General features: G+C 41.1%; 1 protein-coding gene and 1 long non-coding RNA gene across 2 annotated transcripts in view; one reads left to right on the top strand and one right to left on the bottom strand.

The window, feature by feature from the left end:
* nell2a (neural EGFL like 2a) overlaps positions 1-17,832 on the top strand; it is an 86,250-nt gene that overhangs the window by 13,841 nt on the left and 54,577 nt on the right. The window contains exons 5-12 of the mRNA XM_037108242.1: positions 2,229-2,325; positions 5,645-5,717; positions 6,824-6,906; positions 7,272-7,400; positions 10,277-10,379; positions 13,633-13,724; positions 15,202-15,307; positions 16,030-16,158. Of these exons, the coding sequence (XP_036964137.1) occupies positions 2,229-2,325; positions 5,645-5,717; positions 6,824-6,906; positions 7,272-7,400; positions 10,277-10,379; positions 13,633-13,724; positions 15,202-15,307; positions 16,030-16,158 (812 nt within the window). The remainder of the gene's footprint in view (positions 1-2,228; positions 2,326-5,644; positions 5,718-6,823; positions 6,907-7,271; positions 7,401-10,276; positions 10,380-13,632; positions 13,725-15,201; positions 15,308-16,029; positions 16,159-17,832) is intronic.
* On the bottom strand, positions 6,021-12,770 carry LOC119024986. Its single transcript, XR_005076660.1, has 4 exons — positions 12,532-12,770; positions 8,547-8,693; positions 7,143-7,271; positions 6,021-6,368 (listed from the first exon to the last, which is right to left on the bottom strand). It is a non-coding gene; the product is annotated as an uncharacterized LOC119024986 (long non-coding RNA).

The raw sequence follows: 17,832 nt of genomic DNA, 5'->3' as shown, positions 1-17,832 counted from the left end.
ATGTTGGCAGGTTTAAAACAAGTGTCTTGATTTAAGGCATATTGATTACAGTCAAAGCATAAATAAATACATGGGCAGCAATAAAAGTGGAGCAAATGATTAATTATAAAGCTCAAAAAGGAACACAACAACAAGCGAACACAAGCAAGGACAGATATCGCACGTGAACACAGATGTAAGGGTTTCAATGATCATCTTTTTTTCTCAGAAGTTTTCATTTTATTTCATTCAAAGTGTCCTTGGTCAAAAATTCAGTGAAGTGGTGCAGTAAATGGGTACTTTGTTGCAACACTCCGGTCATTATTATGGAAAAAAAACTGTCATCAAAGTTAGATTCATGCAGTCGCTCAAAGTGTTTTGGCTCATTCGTACAGTTTACACAGAGAATGTGAGTGGGCTGATTTGGGCAAGAGTCCATATTTTCCATTTTAAAACATCAGTTAAAAATGTCCACGTAATGAAAGAGAAAAAGAAGAGAGTATAGACATGTATATGGACTCAACTGCTCATTGTTTAGACAGGGTTACCTCTGGAAAAATAGTGTACAGTGAAGTTAATGAAGTTAAATTAAGAAATGATATGATACTGACACATACATTTTACAATAAAAAAAAAACTTTATGAAGGTCAGCAACACCTATGGCTAATTGAGCTCAAGCTAGCTACAGAGCTTGCTTCACTTAGCCCTATTCAGCAACCTGAACTAATGAAACAGACCTAATGAAACATCTGAAATGTCAACAGTTAAATAATCACATAGACAAAACAACACTGGAAACAATTTGGGGAGATAAGCATAACTTTACTTTACCTGCTCTGTTGAACTCCACATGGACTTCTGAACACATGGAATGAGATGACGGAGCTGGGCTCTCCAAAGTCATGTGCAGGAATAGCCAGTCAGGTTACATATTGTCATGCAAAAATGAGTAGTTTGAGGAGTTTGATCAGTAAAGAAGTGCTATCATCAAAATAGAAACATAAGCCCGCAATCATCAATAAGATGCTGATGGATAATGACTGGACTTGAGAAGGGATTAAAGAAAAATACATGTTTGTGTAAAGTCTGGTCACTCTGCTAATGCCTGGCAAGAGATACAGAAGTATCCACTGCTGTACCACCAGACTAAAGAGTTAGCACGTCTCCACTGCTTGACAGAAAATACTGTGTTATGCTGTTAAAGTACAGTTTCTTATTGTTAAATGAACATTAACTGTTAATTTACATGTAAGCATGAATATTTAACATTATTTTACAATTGTTTTAAAATACAGTAAGATACTGTTGTAATCCACCATAAATTTACAGCAATGCATTACAAATACTGACTTATGCGGTTAAATTACAGTTATCTACTGTAATTGTTAAATGACTGATTTAACAGTTAATTTACATGTGAGGAATGAATATTTAACAGAATTTTACAATTATTTTAAAATACAGTAAGATACTTTTGTAATCTACTGTATATTTATAGCAATGCATTACAAATACTGTGTTAAGCCGTTAAATTACCATTATCTACTGTAATTGTTAAATGACTGATTTAATTGTTAATTTACATGTGAGAGATTAATATTTAACAGTATTTTACAATTATTATGAAATACAGTAGGAAACTGTTGTGAATCCACCGTAAATATACAGCAGTTTGTTACAGTGTATTCTGTTGCTACGGTTGCTTTTATGGTTGACATAAAATGCATCACCACTGGTGCGCCAGCACAGGAATGTCGCCACAGATGCAAGACTTACAAACTCCAGAATCATGCAAAATACAAAAGAGATTTATCCGGGTGCAATTCGCTCAGTCATCACTGGCAAGGCCGTGAATATAACAGGCGATCAGTTGACATGTGAAAGTCCCACGTTCCAACCTAAGGCATATGAAACAGCACCACAAACGGGACGTTTCTTAAGCCTCGGTCTGCTGTCCTATATGAACGGATCCGGTGCAACCCTTGAGTTGCATCTTCCATATGAGAGGAGTGTTACTGTTTGTGTGCGTAAATCCGTCTTGGCACAATCAAAGAAGCAGACGGCCACACCATGTGCATCATAGAAATCATGCCGCTATCTATACCCACCTCAGGGTAAGAGGTAACAGAAGGATTTAACAGGGCAAGACCTTCAGTGCAGGGGGAGATGTTGTTTTTTTTTTTTTTTCATCAGTGAAAACTCCACCAATCTGTCACCAGAATAACCACTGCTGAATTTGTTTTTGCAGGATCTATGAGCGGGTGGTGGAGGCCCCGTACATGGACATACCTGAGGATGCTTCTTTCTGGCTCGGACAGAGAAACGCTGCTCATGGCTTCTTCAAGGTAAGCGCAAACTTCTTGTCATTGATGCCAATCTTGCTGTGAAATAAAATGATTCAGAGTGGCAAAAGCAAGGTAACGCGTGTCAACTGTTGCACCAGCTTTTCGTCCCGGTCTCAGTCTTGGTTTATTACTGTATCTTCTCCCTCTTTGTCTGGTTTGTTTGGTTTTATTTATTATAGCTGTTGGATTTAATTGCATGCATTTCTCAAGGCTTACCATTTTAATTTGAGGGTTGCTGTGCCTGCCTGAGGAATTGACTTTTTTTTTTTCTTTTTTGTCATTGTTGTTCCCTTTCTCTTACTCTGCAGCTAAGCCCAGTGCAATTATCTCAGCAACACCCCACAACGCTGATTTTGGAGAAATCATTAAATAGCCCCTGGACTGTGCTCATTAAGCTTAGTCTATGGTCTTGTTTATAAGACAGGGAGACATATATTGCCTCTCCCAGACCGGGCCGCACTCCAAAATATCCCACCTGGGGAGACAGGTTGGGGCAAAATGTCAGCTCACCAGCAACTAAAACCATTTTAATCAGTCTGCCGGTGACTGGCTCTGTGTTTGATGGTGTTTGTGTGTGTGTTAACACTTTACACATTGTGTCCAGGCTGTTTGATTTCCTCCGTGTTAATTGGGAGATGAAAGAAGGCTCAGAGGTCACGCACTAATCTCGTCACGTAGCCGCATCTCTCCTCGCAACTGTGAAGCCTTGATTAGTTGCTAGGGAGGCACGTCTCCTTTTCTTTAAAAAACACACTGCTTCATTAGTACATTCTGACACACACAAACAGTCGGCGTGTGGACGTGGGTGTCTGTCAAACGAAGAAGAGAAAATTCACATCCCTAACAGTCATAGTAAAGACTCGAGTCAGAGCGTGCGTATGTGCATCTCTGCCTCACGACTCGGCACAGTTCGCCTTTACAGTCCACACACATCGTAGGATAGTTAAACCTATTTCATCCTACTTACCAAGTGACACGTTCTTTGGGGGAATTTCATCAGTTGTGTGTCATTAGAAGTTGATTTGTATGCCGATGTAGCAAACTGCTCTGCATCCCAACTTGAAAGGCTGCAAAACAATTTACTTTTAATCCAGCAATCCTAAATGCAACAAGAAACAGCAAATGCTGACGTGTGCAAATTAGGTTTTACTTCACAGTCTGGAAGTAATTTGTTTTTAGTCTGGCAGGATATATCTTCTCATGACTATCTGCATTTTGTAGGAAATGTATGTTGCTGATTGAAACTTCACTGTGCCGGTTGTTGTTTCTCACAAAGTCCCATTTCCGGTGCAGATGGGGGTAATGGGTGATGTGTTCCCGCATGTGTACGGCAGTGAACAGTGTCAGTTTGGACACTGCGACTGGTTGATAGTGATGCGTGAACTGCACAGGCTCTGCTTAGAGACATGTTGAAATGAAACATGTATTTTTTTCCATTTCTGACACTATATTCTTGTGTTAAATGTCCAGTTTGTAAGAAAGTCGATTTTTGAGTCTCATTCCCTTCTCTGAGAAATACTGAGGCTAGGGTTGGCAGCAGACTTGACCTCCAGTGAGGGACTGAGAATTACAGAAGCAACTTTTTTACGAATTGAACCTTTAATTACTTTGCTACAGATGTTATGTTTTCACCCCCGCCCATATCTTGGCATATTGGTTTGTCAGTTTGGTTTGTTTCTGTGTGGATCTGAATGAAGCTTTCTCATGGAATAATACATGGATCCTGATGAGAATAATCAAGTATATTTAGGTGGCTGGTATCTATGAGTACAAAAGGGGACAGTTGGGCCTTGGTGGAGGTATGCGCTCTACTGAGCAACATTCTAGTCAGTCCTTGGTACATGCCAAAAATATGTAAAAAAACAAACAAACAAAAAAGAACAAGCTTTATCAATCAGTTTATTTTAGATCATGTAAAACAGTGGTTCCCAAACCACCGTGCCATGGAGCAGTACTGGGACTTGTGTTATTCAGTACCAGGCCAGGAAAACCAAGTCAGAAATAACATGATGTAATTGCCATTTAAATACTGGATTGTGTTTTGCTGTTTATTTTCCTCGAAACGACAACCTTTTTAATACATATCACAAAGAAAATTATCTTCATTTAACATTAAAATATCCTCAAACCTGATGTTATTTACAGCTCCATCTTTATTGTACAGTGGTCTGAGCTGCATTATGTTCTTACTATGCCACACATGTTCATGTATCTCAACATGGCCAGTGGTTGATTGTGTTTGGGAACCCCTGCTGTAAAACATTAAATTGAAAACATATTAAAAGACTCAACATAAACTCAGGCGTCTATATACATTTATCTAATCAATTATGATCTGAGGCTACTAGCTAGCCCTACCTGTCACATTACCGAATATAACACTCTGAAGTGTTGTTTCACTGTGACGTTAACAACATACTCTTTAAAGAGCGTTCACTGCAAATACATGATGGAAAATGTGTATGCCGGCTGCAGACGAATGTATAGCTTTACGGTTCCGGTACAAGTTTGATGGGCACGACTCCAATCTGCTTCCATTTCAGCGCGTCGGCGTGAAAAATCATCAAATCATTTCCGCGGGATTTTAAATTTATGGCCAGTAAATTGAAGTGGCAAGACAATTTAAAAAACAATTTCTCCTAAGTTGAACCCCCCTCCACTTCTGAAAGGGAAACACATGCACTCAAGGAATGAAATGGGCCAGGTTACCATGGCGACAGGTTATCCGTTTGTGTGTACGTGTATACGTGTGTGTGTGTTTGGGTGTTCGGACACAACATGAAAGAAGCTATCAATTGGGTCTTATGATATCAGATTGAATCTGTTTCTCCTGTTTATGTTTATCAGAGGAGAGTGGAGGCAAAAAAAATAAAAACTCCATCTACCTACTAAAACTCCCACATCATTTGGTTCACTACGCTTCCTGTTGGTGTGCGGTTATGGGATGATTCATCCGAGCACCAACCTTGGAGATGTGTTATCTCACAGCTAACTTCTCTGTCTCTCGCCGCACAGATTGAAAAATACATTTTGCGCTTGCTCTCAGGTTTACTGCTGTTTCTCTGTGTTCAGTTTTACGATTGCAGCAGTTAACAAAGCCCTCGTAAACAGGGTTATTGGTTTTGTGTTTGCATGGCCCGTGTGCACTCAGGCTCCGTGTTATCTCATGTGAAAAAATGTACTGTAAGCACACTTACGACACCACCGCTCTCCACCTATTTATCCCCCTTACGACACATTAACATGCCACGTCTCCTGCCTACCCGTGAGGTGTTATCCTCATTGACTCAAATGTTTGTTGTGTGTCTTGTGTGTGCAGGGAGTGATGCAGGACGTGGAGATCCTGGTGATGCCACAGGGTTACATCTCACAGTGTCCAGATCTGAACAGAAGTGAGTGAAGTCTCGTACTTTATACATTGAAGAAGCATTCTAACGAGTGTTTGATTTAATTTACCTCTGGAGCTTTATTCCGCTCGGCACTTGACTGCCATTTTTTTTTTCTTTTATTATTATCATTTTTTATTTAAATTCTTCAAAAGACTCACTTGAAAAACAATTCTTCAATAAGAAATACAAGTTTGGTTAAAGCTGCTGAAAGCTTTATTGTCATATTATTATAACTTGAATTTATTTATAATTTTAATCACATATATCTCTATAGTCCAAAAGTACTCACTGTTATAGGGTGTTTGCTCAGTAACATGGGAGATACATGGGAGATACATGGGATACATTTTTTTTTTGTATCAGTATCAAAAAGATGGTCTTTGGTTGTATGAGGAAATCACTGTCATTCAAAAGTGTATGAATTGATCAAAAAATCAGTTAAGCATGACTCTTAGTACAGGGTAATCTGCAAGTTTATTTCTGTCACTATCACGTTATAGCACTAAAATGAATAGAAAGAACCTTTTTCTCTGAAGTTATGCTGCCACATTTTTGAAGGTGGCACCATGCTGTCTTCACCTGTTTCATCGCGGTGGCTGTTGCAGCTAACGCTAACTCTCCAGTTGTGCGGGATGTTGCAGACATGTTGCTCTCCTGCCAACAGGGACGACACAGACACATCTCATGATTTATAATCTTCCCACTGATTCTGTGTCACCACGCAGCCAAAGGTTCCTATAGAACGCAGTTTACTGCAGTTCGAAGTAAAAAAAAAATGGAGAGAGGACACCACAGAATATGTTTTTAATAATAAAAGAGTGAAAAGATAAGTTGAAATTGATGTCCTGTAATATAAAGTAGAGAGGTAATAAATGGTTGATTCATTTAATGTTTGTGATGGTGAATGTATAAACCAATTTTTGCCTTATTGAATTTAAAGTCATATTGATTTTCTGTTCAATAGTTGTATGTCAGTTTCTAGAAAGAATTATGTGCCCAATTAAACGACAACTGTGTTAATTTTATTATCATCATAAATCATCATAATTCCCGGTTATTGTATTACATGTACTGAATAACAGGATACTGTGACGTTTCTTGTATCTCAGCATGCCCGACTTGCAATGACTTCCATGGACTTGTGCAGAAAATCATGGAACTGCAGGACATCCTCGCTAAAACATCCAGCAAGGTGAAGTAATGCGATGTAATTTTTCTTAATTTGACATTTTGTCTAAAGAGCATTGGACATTATCTTATAAAGGACTGTGATCACCGTCTCAAATCAACTGTGACAACTGCCAGTGTTTCTGCTTTCAGTTCATTGCAACAGGCAATCGGTGACATATCAACATTAGACGTTGGCTATTGTTGAGGCCTTTTCTGTTCTCTGTGAGTTAATGGGGTTAATTGTGTCTAATGACTTACTTTTGTGAGGCTGCTGGTTTGCTTTTTGAAGCTCTGCCTTATACATGTGAATATGGACGCAGGACGAAGCTGAATCTCATCTTCTCTCCTTCTTGCCTTTTGTTTTTCGGGGGGGGATGGCGTGAACAGCTGTCCAGGGCGGAGGAGAAGATGAATGGGCTGGACGGCTGCTATTGTGAGAGAACCTGCAGCGTCAAGGGGGTCGTCTACAGGGAGGACGAGGGCTGGACAGATGGCTGCAGGAACTGCACATGCTCGGTGGGGCTTCACACACTAGACTGTGTTTGTTTGTCCGTGTGTGTGTGTGTGTCTATGTATGCGTACATGGTGGGTACACGGGTGTGTATGTCAGAGTAATAAAGAGCAAGAGAGGGCATTCAATTTTAATTAAGTGTGTGCGTGTGTGTGTGTGGCTGCGTGTGAATGTCCTGAATCTGGGATTATTTGCCTGCTGTATTCTTTGTGATTTGTCATTGTGTGATCGTCTCATGCCTACACATACGCTCGCAGGCATGCGAGTGTGTCATAAAATAAACAGATATATGTGTTTGTCTGTCTGCGTGTGAATGTGTTTGTACATTTGCGTGTGCGTGTGTACCGGATGTCTGAGTGCATGCGTGTCTGTTAGAGAAAGGGAGAACATGCATTTTTCATCATGCCTGTAACACCGTGTGTTGTTTTGTGTGTGACTGTGCGTATGTGAGGGTTCTACACTGTCACTGCAACCATTGTAGGTCTTGGCTTTTGTTTTGCTCCTCTGTTCATCAAGTGTGTGAAGGTGGGGGTGTGTGTGTGTGTGTGTGTGTGTGTGTGTGTGTGTGTGTGTGTGTGTGTGTGTGTGTGTGTGTGTGTGGAGGTGCAGGGGCCCCTTTGTCGACAGCTTGTATTCTCATTATTTCTCATATAAAGGAGGGTTGCCCCAGTTACTCGAGAAAAGATACTGTATTGAAAAACCTCAACAATACTCAGGATTAGACACATCAACAACGGTGCTTAGTAATGCTCAATTCTCTCATGGGTCTACTTTGCACTGCCTAAAGTGTGAATAATTGCCAAAAAGAGAATTAGAAGTGATTGGAGATCTGGGGCTTGTAGCACATCAGCAAACAGATTTCATCCCCTGCCAGTCTTCTTAGCTTTGGAGCACGAAACTCATTCGCTGCTACTGAACCCTTCCAACCAGCCAATAAGATGCCTTCGCGCACCACTACCCAACATGCAAAAGAAAAAAAAAAAAAATCACATATCTCTCAGTGCACCACACCTAATTGCTCTTGACAGATGATAATTATCATCAGGGATTTGTTCTGCCCACTCATCCAATGAAATTGCTTCAATCGCTGGGAACGGTGTGTTGCCATTCCTGGGCTGCAATTAAGAAATTAGATGGAATATGTTCCTTACCTTATGTGTGGCAATTAGCTGTGACCTTTGAAATGCAAAAGGTCGTGCATTAAGATGTTATCAATTATGTGGATCAGGTTCATAGATGTTGCTGTCACAGAGCTTTCATCCGTGGAAGCAATGTTAATTACCGGAGCAGAGAAAAACCTGGAGAAGAGGAGATAGCATTTAAATATATTAGATTTGCAGGTTGCTGTGGAGATCTGCTGTAGGTTGTGAGAAGCTTCACAATGGTCGATTTCTGTTGTTTGTTTTTTTCCTGTATTTTTTTTTCTTTTTATCTTCACAATCCTTCCTTCAGGCATTGTTTTTTTTAAATTGCAAGAAAATGGATGATAGGTATGAGAACAACATCTTTGTGTGGGCATTGTCATACCAGCATCTATACTGGTGAAATTTACATGTAAGATAAAAGGAATCGGTAGCATTTAATGTTAGGGTAAACATTTTAACCATCAGATAGTTCACTTCTCTGCAAGCAAGCCAGCATGAAGCACCTCTTGCTGTCTTATTCTGCATAGGCGTATTCTGCAATACAAGTTGATGAAAGAATTAAGAGCTTTCTCTTAATAACCACCTAATTACTGCATATTGATAGTGTGTAGGGAAGTTGTTGATCTTAATGTGCTTTGCTCACTACATTGAGGTGGTACCACAAGAATTGTCGAAGCGAATTGTCACCGTTATTTTTAATTCAGTCGATCTCAACAGTGCTGACTTTTGAAAGAAGAGAGTCTGAATGAAAGACGTTAGCATGTTAGCTGTGTTGCACCATTAAGATTTATATAGCCTGGTCTACGCCAGGTGTGGAATTGCTTGCACTCAGTTGTACGACAGGAGTCAATCATGTCACGAACACATATCTTGACTAAATTGTGTCAAATTATTTTCTAGTCAGATGATCGGACAATATGTTGCGCCACCAATTTCAATTTCCCCACTGATTCGAAAAAGACGTCGCCCTTCCACATTTAGGTTACACTGGGCCATGAGAGTGGTTTTGTTGATTTGACACTGAAATAGTTTTATTTGAGAGGAGTGATGAATAGAAGCTTACCACCTAAAAAAAACATAAAAAGGCTGGTTACAGCTTATCAGCGATCTAAACAGTATCTCCTTTACATTGCACATCCACTTGAGTACACAGACACATTTACTTTTGGTGTAAAAAGTCAGCACATTTCAATGTCACAATTCTATAATACCAGATTTTAATGATAAGCACCCACAAAATGAAAATTCAGTCATTATCTACTCACCCCCTTGCGGATGCAATGTTTGAGTGAAGTTTCATAGTCCACAGAAAAAAAAAGAAGCATTGCAGCATTTTCATAACCAACTATTGATACAGACTTGTTCTTAAATGCAAGAACAACAGAACAAAACATTGAATGGTTCCATACAGCTCTTTCAGTGTAATCCTGGTCTCATGGAGCCCAGAGATGATCTGAAAAGAAGCTCCAGAAATGTTTTGTGGACTACTTTCTATCTGCATTGGGGATGAGTAGATGATGATTGAACTGTTCATTTTTGGATGAACTGTTCCTTTAAGGGATCTTTAGCAAAAGTATTTGTTTGTTTGACTGTGAACAGGAAAACACCTGCAGAAGTATCATCAGTTTTTTTTTTTGTCTGTTTTTTTTAAAAAAGATTTTCTCTTCCTATCGATGTCATGGGTATCACTATCAGGCCCGTAAACAATGTGTTGTGTTTCTCTGTCTCTTCACCAGAATGGCACGGTGCAGTGTGAGGCCATCTCCTGCCCTCCCCCTCAGTGCCCGGCGGGCACAGCGCCTGCCTACGTAAAGGGTGCTTGCTGCAAGGAGTGCCAGCGTGAGTGGAGTACCCTTAACCTCTTCACCCTCCTACACTCAAACAATCATGGACACAATTGCGCACAAACAGGCGCGCACACAAACAGCGAAGCAAGCACCACCAACACCACCACCAGATTTAGAGCGCACATCACGCCTCCACAAGGGCTGCCTGACAATTGAACCAGGGCTCTGCTGTGTTGCTAAGCTACCTCCTAACATGCCTCTTGAGATGGGTCCAACCTTTTGCATATACATGGACCAATCAATTATTCACTCGCCGGCTTTCAAAAAACGCAGATGGCCACCAGTCACACAGACACGAGCCAGTAAATCTGGGATGGCTGCATGTGATGTAAAGCAGTCCGTATTTATGGCAGGCACGTTGAGGCCGCGAGTGAAGTAGCAGTGAAGAAGAAAGAAATGTTAAGTGCCTGAAATGATGCGCACACTCTCTCTGGCGATGGTGTCTTCTTAAATGTCCGTTTGTTAACTTTTGAGCACTGATACGTTTCTTGCCGGATAAATAATTCTGTTTCATCACACATCCACACAGAGGGTCTTTTTTTTTTTCTTTCCCACAACACTCAATGAACTCTTATTAGCCTCCTAACCGCAGCACTCTGCATCTCATATTCTCTCAATTCCTCTCTCAATAAAAATGGATTTCAGAGGATATTAGCTTTTCTCACCCCAGCATTCTTCCTCTATTAACCCAAATGAAACTTAAAGAGATGTGATGTATTTGCTTTTAGAAAAAAAAAAGAAAAAAAGACAGACACAGCGGTCTGTCAAGAGTATGGAACCAAATGTAGCAGAGGAATCGATCAGATAGTGTTTTTTTAATAACCGATGTTCTCGCGGGGTGACGGACGGAATGATAGAAGAACCCAGCAGACTTCACATACGTGTGGTACTTAGCAGCGGATCTCGCTCCACATCTTGTACAGGCCGACTTGACTTGAGAACTTTCTCACCACACACTCCCACACATGCTGCTGCTGCTGCTGACTTAACTCTCTATCAGCAGGAACCTGTTAGCCTTGGATTCTAATCAGCTTGCGTCGGCATCGTTTCTTCCACTGACCCGCGGGTCAGGGGGCTGAAGCACAGGGGGGTTTAAAGCATGAGTCCGAAATCTGCCGCCCTGTTATACAAATATGAACACGTAGCAGGTAATCCCCTTAAACTCGACGCCCCTGTGCTTGCTTATCTCGACGAGGTAGACAAACACACAGCTAATTACGCATGCTCCGGCTTTGGAGAGAAGAGAGCCCGCGAGTTTCCCCACTACAAAGACACGATTCGCTCTCCAAATTAAAGCCTTATCTGGCAGCACAAGGCCTTGCAGGGAGGAGTTCTAAGTCTGGTTCTCTCTCTCTCTCTTTTTTTTTTGTTTCTGTTTTGATGATCTGTCAAGTGGAACGTCGAATGGCTGTTTCAGAAGTCCTTCGCTTTCATGATATACCACTTTGTGATAGGGCCTGACCCGTGGTGTCAATCATTTCTCCCCCGACGTATCAGTCGGAATCTGTCCGACCCCGGCTGCTCATCAAACGCAGACTTCCTGCTCATGTGATTATGTCTGCACCCCTCTCGCCCTGTAATTATATGAAACGGGGTTCTCCACACTGTTAAACTGAGGAGTGTTTACTCGCTCTACGTGTGAAGTATTTCACCACTTCACTGGTAGCATTGCTTAATTGGGTTCGATGTGCTTGATTTAGCTTGACTCAGTTTTACCTGAGGACTAAATAACAAGGACAGATTGTATCATACATCATCATCATCATCATCATATCACACGTGAATCAGAGCTGTTACGTAAGGCCTCTGGTGTCCTGTCAGTGTTTGTGTCCACAGCTGTGTAGACTGGTTAAATATGAGTACTTGTGATGTACTCATACTTGGAAAATGTTGGAGCTAATATTATTAAAGCAGTGTAATGTAGAATTTTGTATTTTGTGCAACACAACTGTCGTAAATATGTAAAAACAATTTGTCAGGTGCAATGTAACGTTACATGCTAACGACATACAAAACTCTGCCCGTCATAACAATCTTGTGGCTTGCAAACTTATGATCAAAACTAGCATATAAACCAACGCGCCCAAACATCAAGCACTTGTGAGACATAACACAAGACATGCAACCCAGCTAATATTACTTACTATTCACCAGTAGGTACTGTTAACAAGTCCAGACTCTTGTCTCTTGCCCAGTCGAGGTCTCTTTTTCTCTTAATAGCTTCCTCCATTAACGTCCTCTTCGGTCTCTTCACCGCTGCCACGATGTCCTCAGAGGCTGCTGAGCCAAGTTTTGTTGCCAGCTCCTGAGAAACCCTCTCCTGCTGGCAGTCCAGGGCTGCCGTGACAGCGGTGTAAACACAGACACTCTCCAGCCGCGCTTTCAGCAGAGGTGGCTAGGCTAGCAGAGCTAACTTCCAGCTACACTACACTGCATTAACAGGTTGCTTTCAGGGAAACTCCGGAAATCACAGAGTTGAGACAGAGCAGCTGGCGGACATCAGAGAGAAAACCAAAGGACTAGGACCAAAGGAGACATTAACATTAACCATTAACTATTTCATAAATTGCTGCAACATTAAAATGACTTTTGAATAATTAAGTAATTCACTGGCTTTTTTTGTTAGTTTTTTTTACTATTTTTCTCATTTAATTAATTTGACTGTTAGTCATGTAACTTCTTTTGCGATTTTGTTAGTATCAGATATAAGTGGATGAATCTGTTCTTGTCATCATTTCCTTCTAACAACTCAGATGTGTGTTCTTAAAAAAAATGTAGTTTTGTGAATCACAAAACAAAAAATATATATATATATATGAGAAATATGCTTTTTGATAATTGCAAACATTCTTGGAGTTTCATTTGTCATGTTTTGCATTCAGATTAATTTATATATATTAAGGCTTCATCTAACAATTAGTTTCATTGTTGATTAAAGTGCTGATTATTTAGTTAGTTTAGTCTATTAATGTTAAATTTTTGTATAAATGCTCAGCTCAGACTCTTCAAATTTTTTGTTTTGTCCAATTAGGTTGAAAACTCTAAGACTCTTAATCATATATGTCAAAGAAAAACAGCAAATCCTCACATTTAAGAAGCTTGGAACCAGCAAATAGTCTGTAATTATTTTTTCTCTCAACTGACTAATCGATGAATTGACTAGTTGTTGCAGCTCTTATATGTATTGTTTATATGTTTGTGTGTTCATTTGCGTGTATGCTGATGATGCCTCTGTGTCTCCTCAGCTATCTGCCTGTTCGGTGGAAGAGAGCTGGTGGAGGGGGATGAGAAAGCTGTGCGGGACTCCGCTGGCAGGTGCCTGCTGTTTGAGTGCAGGGTAAGTCATGTCAACACACACACACACACACACACACACACACACACACACACACACCTAGAGAGAGCAAAAACACACTTAGGCATCCTTATTCAAAATGATTTTTATCAATCCTCTGCAGGAAGAGGCACCAGAATAACTCATGTAACCAAGCACTTCAACTCTATAACTTCCCATGTAGCGGTGCATGACTGCTCACTAAACACTCATTCCGCAGCCATCTTGGCCTAACCTGAGATTATAGATCAAGCCCAGCATGCAAGATCTTCCACTCCATCTGAATATCGCTGATCTAGCTTGTCATCCTTTTCTTTGTGTTCGAAAGAAATTGGCAAAATCCTCCTAATTAAGTTTACATTTGGAGACCAGGGCAGTGCACCTTTCAGTCAGCGGATGAGACAGCCATTCATCAGTCCCAATCATCAGATACCACAGTGGTCCCGAATCATATTAATTCCCCAATTATTCAGAGTATTTGCTTTTGTCTGCCTGGTGCACCAGATGGGTGGGTCGCCCACTTTTGGAAGTAATTCGCTTGATGACATTATGCCAGGCAGGCCCAATCAATCTCAGGAAAGTGACTTGAAGTTTTTAATCATCCGACTCCATCATATCATCCAGCTCCACCATGAATTCTGCAAAGCTCCATTAGAATCTGCAGGTTCAGACAGCTGTCTGGCTTGCTTGCCCACACCTGGCCCATCTGTAGTCCCAGTTAACTGACTGGCAGTCCCAGGCAGATCAAAGAAATGGGGACGGGGAGTGCTGTCAGTCAGCCTACTGCTGCAGACTCCTGCAGGCTTCCCCTGACAGCTGCTTGTCACGCCTCTGATCTTCTGTCTGCCTGCTGGCTGAAGGGGGGTTGCAAGTTTTGGGTGGTGGGTGGCAAGAAGAAGTAGACGGTACGGCTTGTTTGGAAAGTTGTGTGGGGAAGTTTGCTGCAGAATTTCGTGCGAGCAGCCTCTGTGCAAACAAAGGTCGCAACACCTCATTGAAACGCCCCGTGGATCCTCCTCAAGTGAAATATTTGTGCAGTACAAATAGATAGGGAAAGTCTATTGTCTTTGTCCAAGTGTGTCTCTTGTAATGACTTCAAATTAGCATCAGTCAGAGGGACATGGATGAGATCATTAGAGAGACCTGCCAAAGGCATGCTGGGAACAGGAGACCCCCTAATCAGGTTTTACACTCTGACTAAACACACATGCAGGGATAATCCAGAAGATTGATTCATTGTTTGTATAATAAAGATGCATCATGAATCACGATGTAAATCACTGACAGGAGGAGAGAAGAAGACAGCCTTTTTATTTTTTTCCTGGGTTTGCAATGAACACACAGGGAGGAGGGAGAGTGAGAGAGGAAACACAATAGATGAGTAATTACCTTCATAATTACATCCAGGCCCTTAGCAAATGAAAGGGGCAGGGTGGACCTAAGAAGTAGCTCACGGGGATTGTGTCTCTGTCCATCACAGGACAGGACGATGCACCGAGTCGTCCCCAGCGAGCCTTGTCCTGAACTCAACTGTGCGGAGTCGGAGCAGATCGCCTTGAGTGACAGATGCTGCAAAGTGTGCCGAGGTAAGGAGGAAACACCGTCCTTTACTACACCGCTGCGTACACGGCTGTCACAAATGTGGCCATAACTGTAATATGTATTATATATTATTCATTGTGTGTTGTATATTGATAGGATAAAGGTCACAACAGGCAACAACAGTGTTGGTGTACAGAAGTAGAGGCCACTTCTCGACTGCTGTGGGTAGCAATGTAAAATGTGCTGTCTCTCTATTTCATTCTTCCAAACGTCAAAAAGGATTCGGTATTCTATTAGGTGTGCATAAAGTACATGTTAGAAACTTCTCTCCAGAATACATCATCATATCTTATCCGGTATCAGCTAAAAAGAAAGTATTCAATAAGTCATTTTCCAGTTTTGTAGGCTTTTCTTTCTGGCTGGCAAATAATGGAAATCTATGGCCACCTGAAAGCTGCCAGTCAGTCCAAAAATGGGCTCAAACAAAATGAAAGAAAAAGTGAGATCCAATATATCTCCAGTAATGGTGGATTATTTTAGTGTGTTCCTTCATGATTGTAAAAGTCGGATGTAACAGAGAGAAACTCCAGCGAATTAGTGCTATTATTCCGCTTAAGTGGCTCGGGGAGAAACCACTGTGTGAATACTCGGAGAAAAGGTTGTGATTCTATGACATAACCTTTCCACCGGCCCTGTGTGTGTCCATCTCTCCTCTCCTCTCGTCTCCTCTGGGGTCTCAACCTTTTCCGCTCCGTGCCTCCTGCAGGTCATGACTTCTGCTCGGAGGGCCACAGCTGCATGGAGCACTCCGACTGTGTGAACCTGGAAGCAGGAGACTGCTGTGTTTGTAAGGATGGCTTCCGCCCACTGCGAGACGATAATGCCTACTGTGAAGGTAGGGCAAGGCTCTGAATAACAAACCCTGACTTTTAGGTGAAGTTTGTGGGCTCTGGAAGAGTGGATGTGGTTGTTTTTGTAAATATGCCCAAATTGCATCATGGGGGTCATAAGAGGGCTCTTGGTTTTTTGCTTTTTCGGAGGATGTGGTAGCTTTAATTCAGCGTTATTTTTATACTGAAGTATCTACAGTTGCCATGGCACTCTGACTGCGTGATCACAGCCTGATCTGATTCAGTTTTGTGACATGAACTCAAAGATCAGACGCGTGTCTTCGCCAGATATGCTTCACCATCAAAAAAGGATCACAGACACGTAGAAAAAAAGTTTGACATTAAAATAACATGGTGGAAAGTCAAAGCGCGTCGGTCAGGGGAGTGAATATATCGACTCGGGCTGTGGGATGTGCTTGAAAAAAATCTTATTGCGATTATTGTGGTAGATACTTCAACTGCAATATGATTTAAGAAAGGTGGGAATGATCATTTATTAATGATTTCTTTGTGCGTTCATATTTAATGTTCCCCCCCATTTTAGACCAACACAATCACATGAATAAATGTAACCATGGATATACTTAAACTTTTCATGTCTTTATGTTTCAATTTGATGTTGTGTGCAATGTTGTGCTTAAGGTCTGGTTATGTTTAGGCACAAAAACCTGGTTAGGGTTAGGAAAACATAACATATAGGCTTAAGAATGCTAGGTTTTGTAAGTTAGAAGCATGAACTCAAGCAGTAGTCTCTTGCTGGGCAGCCTTCTCATCAAGCTGTCATGCTAATGTCATCCCCTCCTCCCCCTGATACCAGAGTCAGCTCAAACACATGCAAGCTGACGGTAGTATATTACGTATTGTAAAATTGTTCATAAGAGACTCATAAAACATACAAATTCAACACATCCAAGGGTTTGTAGAAACAAACAGTGCCAACAACAACATATTCTGGTGACTGTGCGGTTTAGACATGCCCAAATAACCATGAAAAACACCTTTCCCTTTGTGCAAAGGATAATACAAGTGTTGTGTTTTTGTTGATGCCAGTTGTTCTTTTATTCCTGCTGGGGTCAGAGTAGCAGGAGATGTCACGGCTTGTTTCTCCAGCGTTCAGAATAAAGTGTTTTCCAAACACCGTAAAAAGCAACTTCTACAGACTCGCCTGTGGGCTAGATAATCCAGCACAACAAATGCAAGACGTCAGATCAGTGTTTCACAATTCTGGGTTTGCATTTCTTTGTTCCTGGTATTTTGTTTTAATGAACTCGTCACGTTATTCTCCACTGACCTGACACCTGAAAGAATTCACTGATGTGAGATGTTGGCTCACAAACTCTCCTGTCACTTTTCGTGCCATGTTTTTTTGCATTTGGGCTGTTTGATTAAATTTAATCAAAACCTTAAATGTTAAAAAAAAAAAAAGATGCGCACTCCGTGACTTGCAAAATGATGCAGACGTTTTTCTAAATACCCATGAAAACACTTCTGAATTCATGCATTTATCGCATAATCCTTTTGTGATGGGAGGCTGTAATCTCCTCATTATTTGTGTCCGCGGAACGCAATGGCTGCTTTTCAGAATGCATTTTTAGAGGCTAATGTTTGTCTTCTAAGTCAGTTGATTAATTTGTGATATAAAGCCATGCTGAGGGCCTTAATGTTTGCATGTATTTAGT

This window comes from Acanthopagrus latus, chromosome 8 (assembly GCF_904848185.1).
Source record: "Acanthopagrus latus isolate v.2019 chromosome 8, fAcaLat1.1, whole genome shotgun sequence".
Classification (NCBI taxonomy): Eukaryota; Metazoa; Chordata; class Actinopteri; order Spariformes; family Sparidae; genus Acanthopagrus; species Acanthopagrus latus.
Note: the sequence above shows the minus strand (reverse complement) of the source record. Positions and strands in the feature narration are given on the sequence as shown.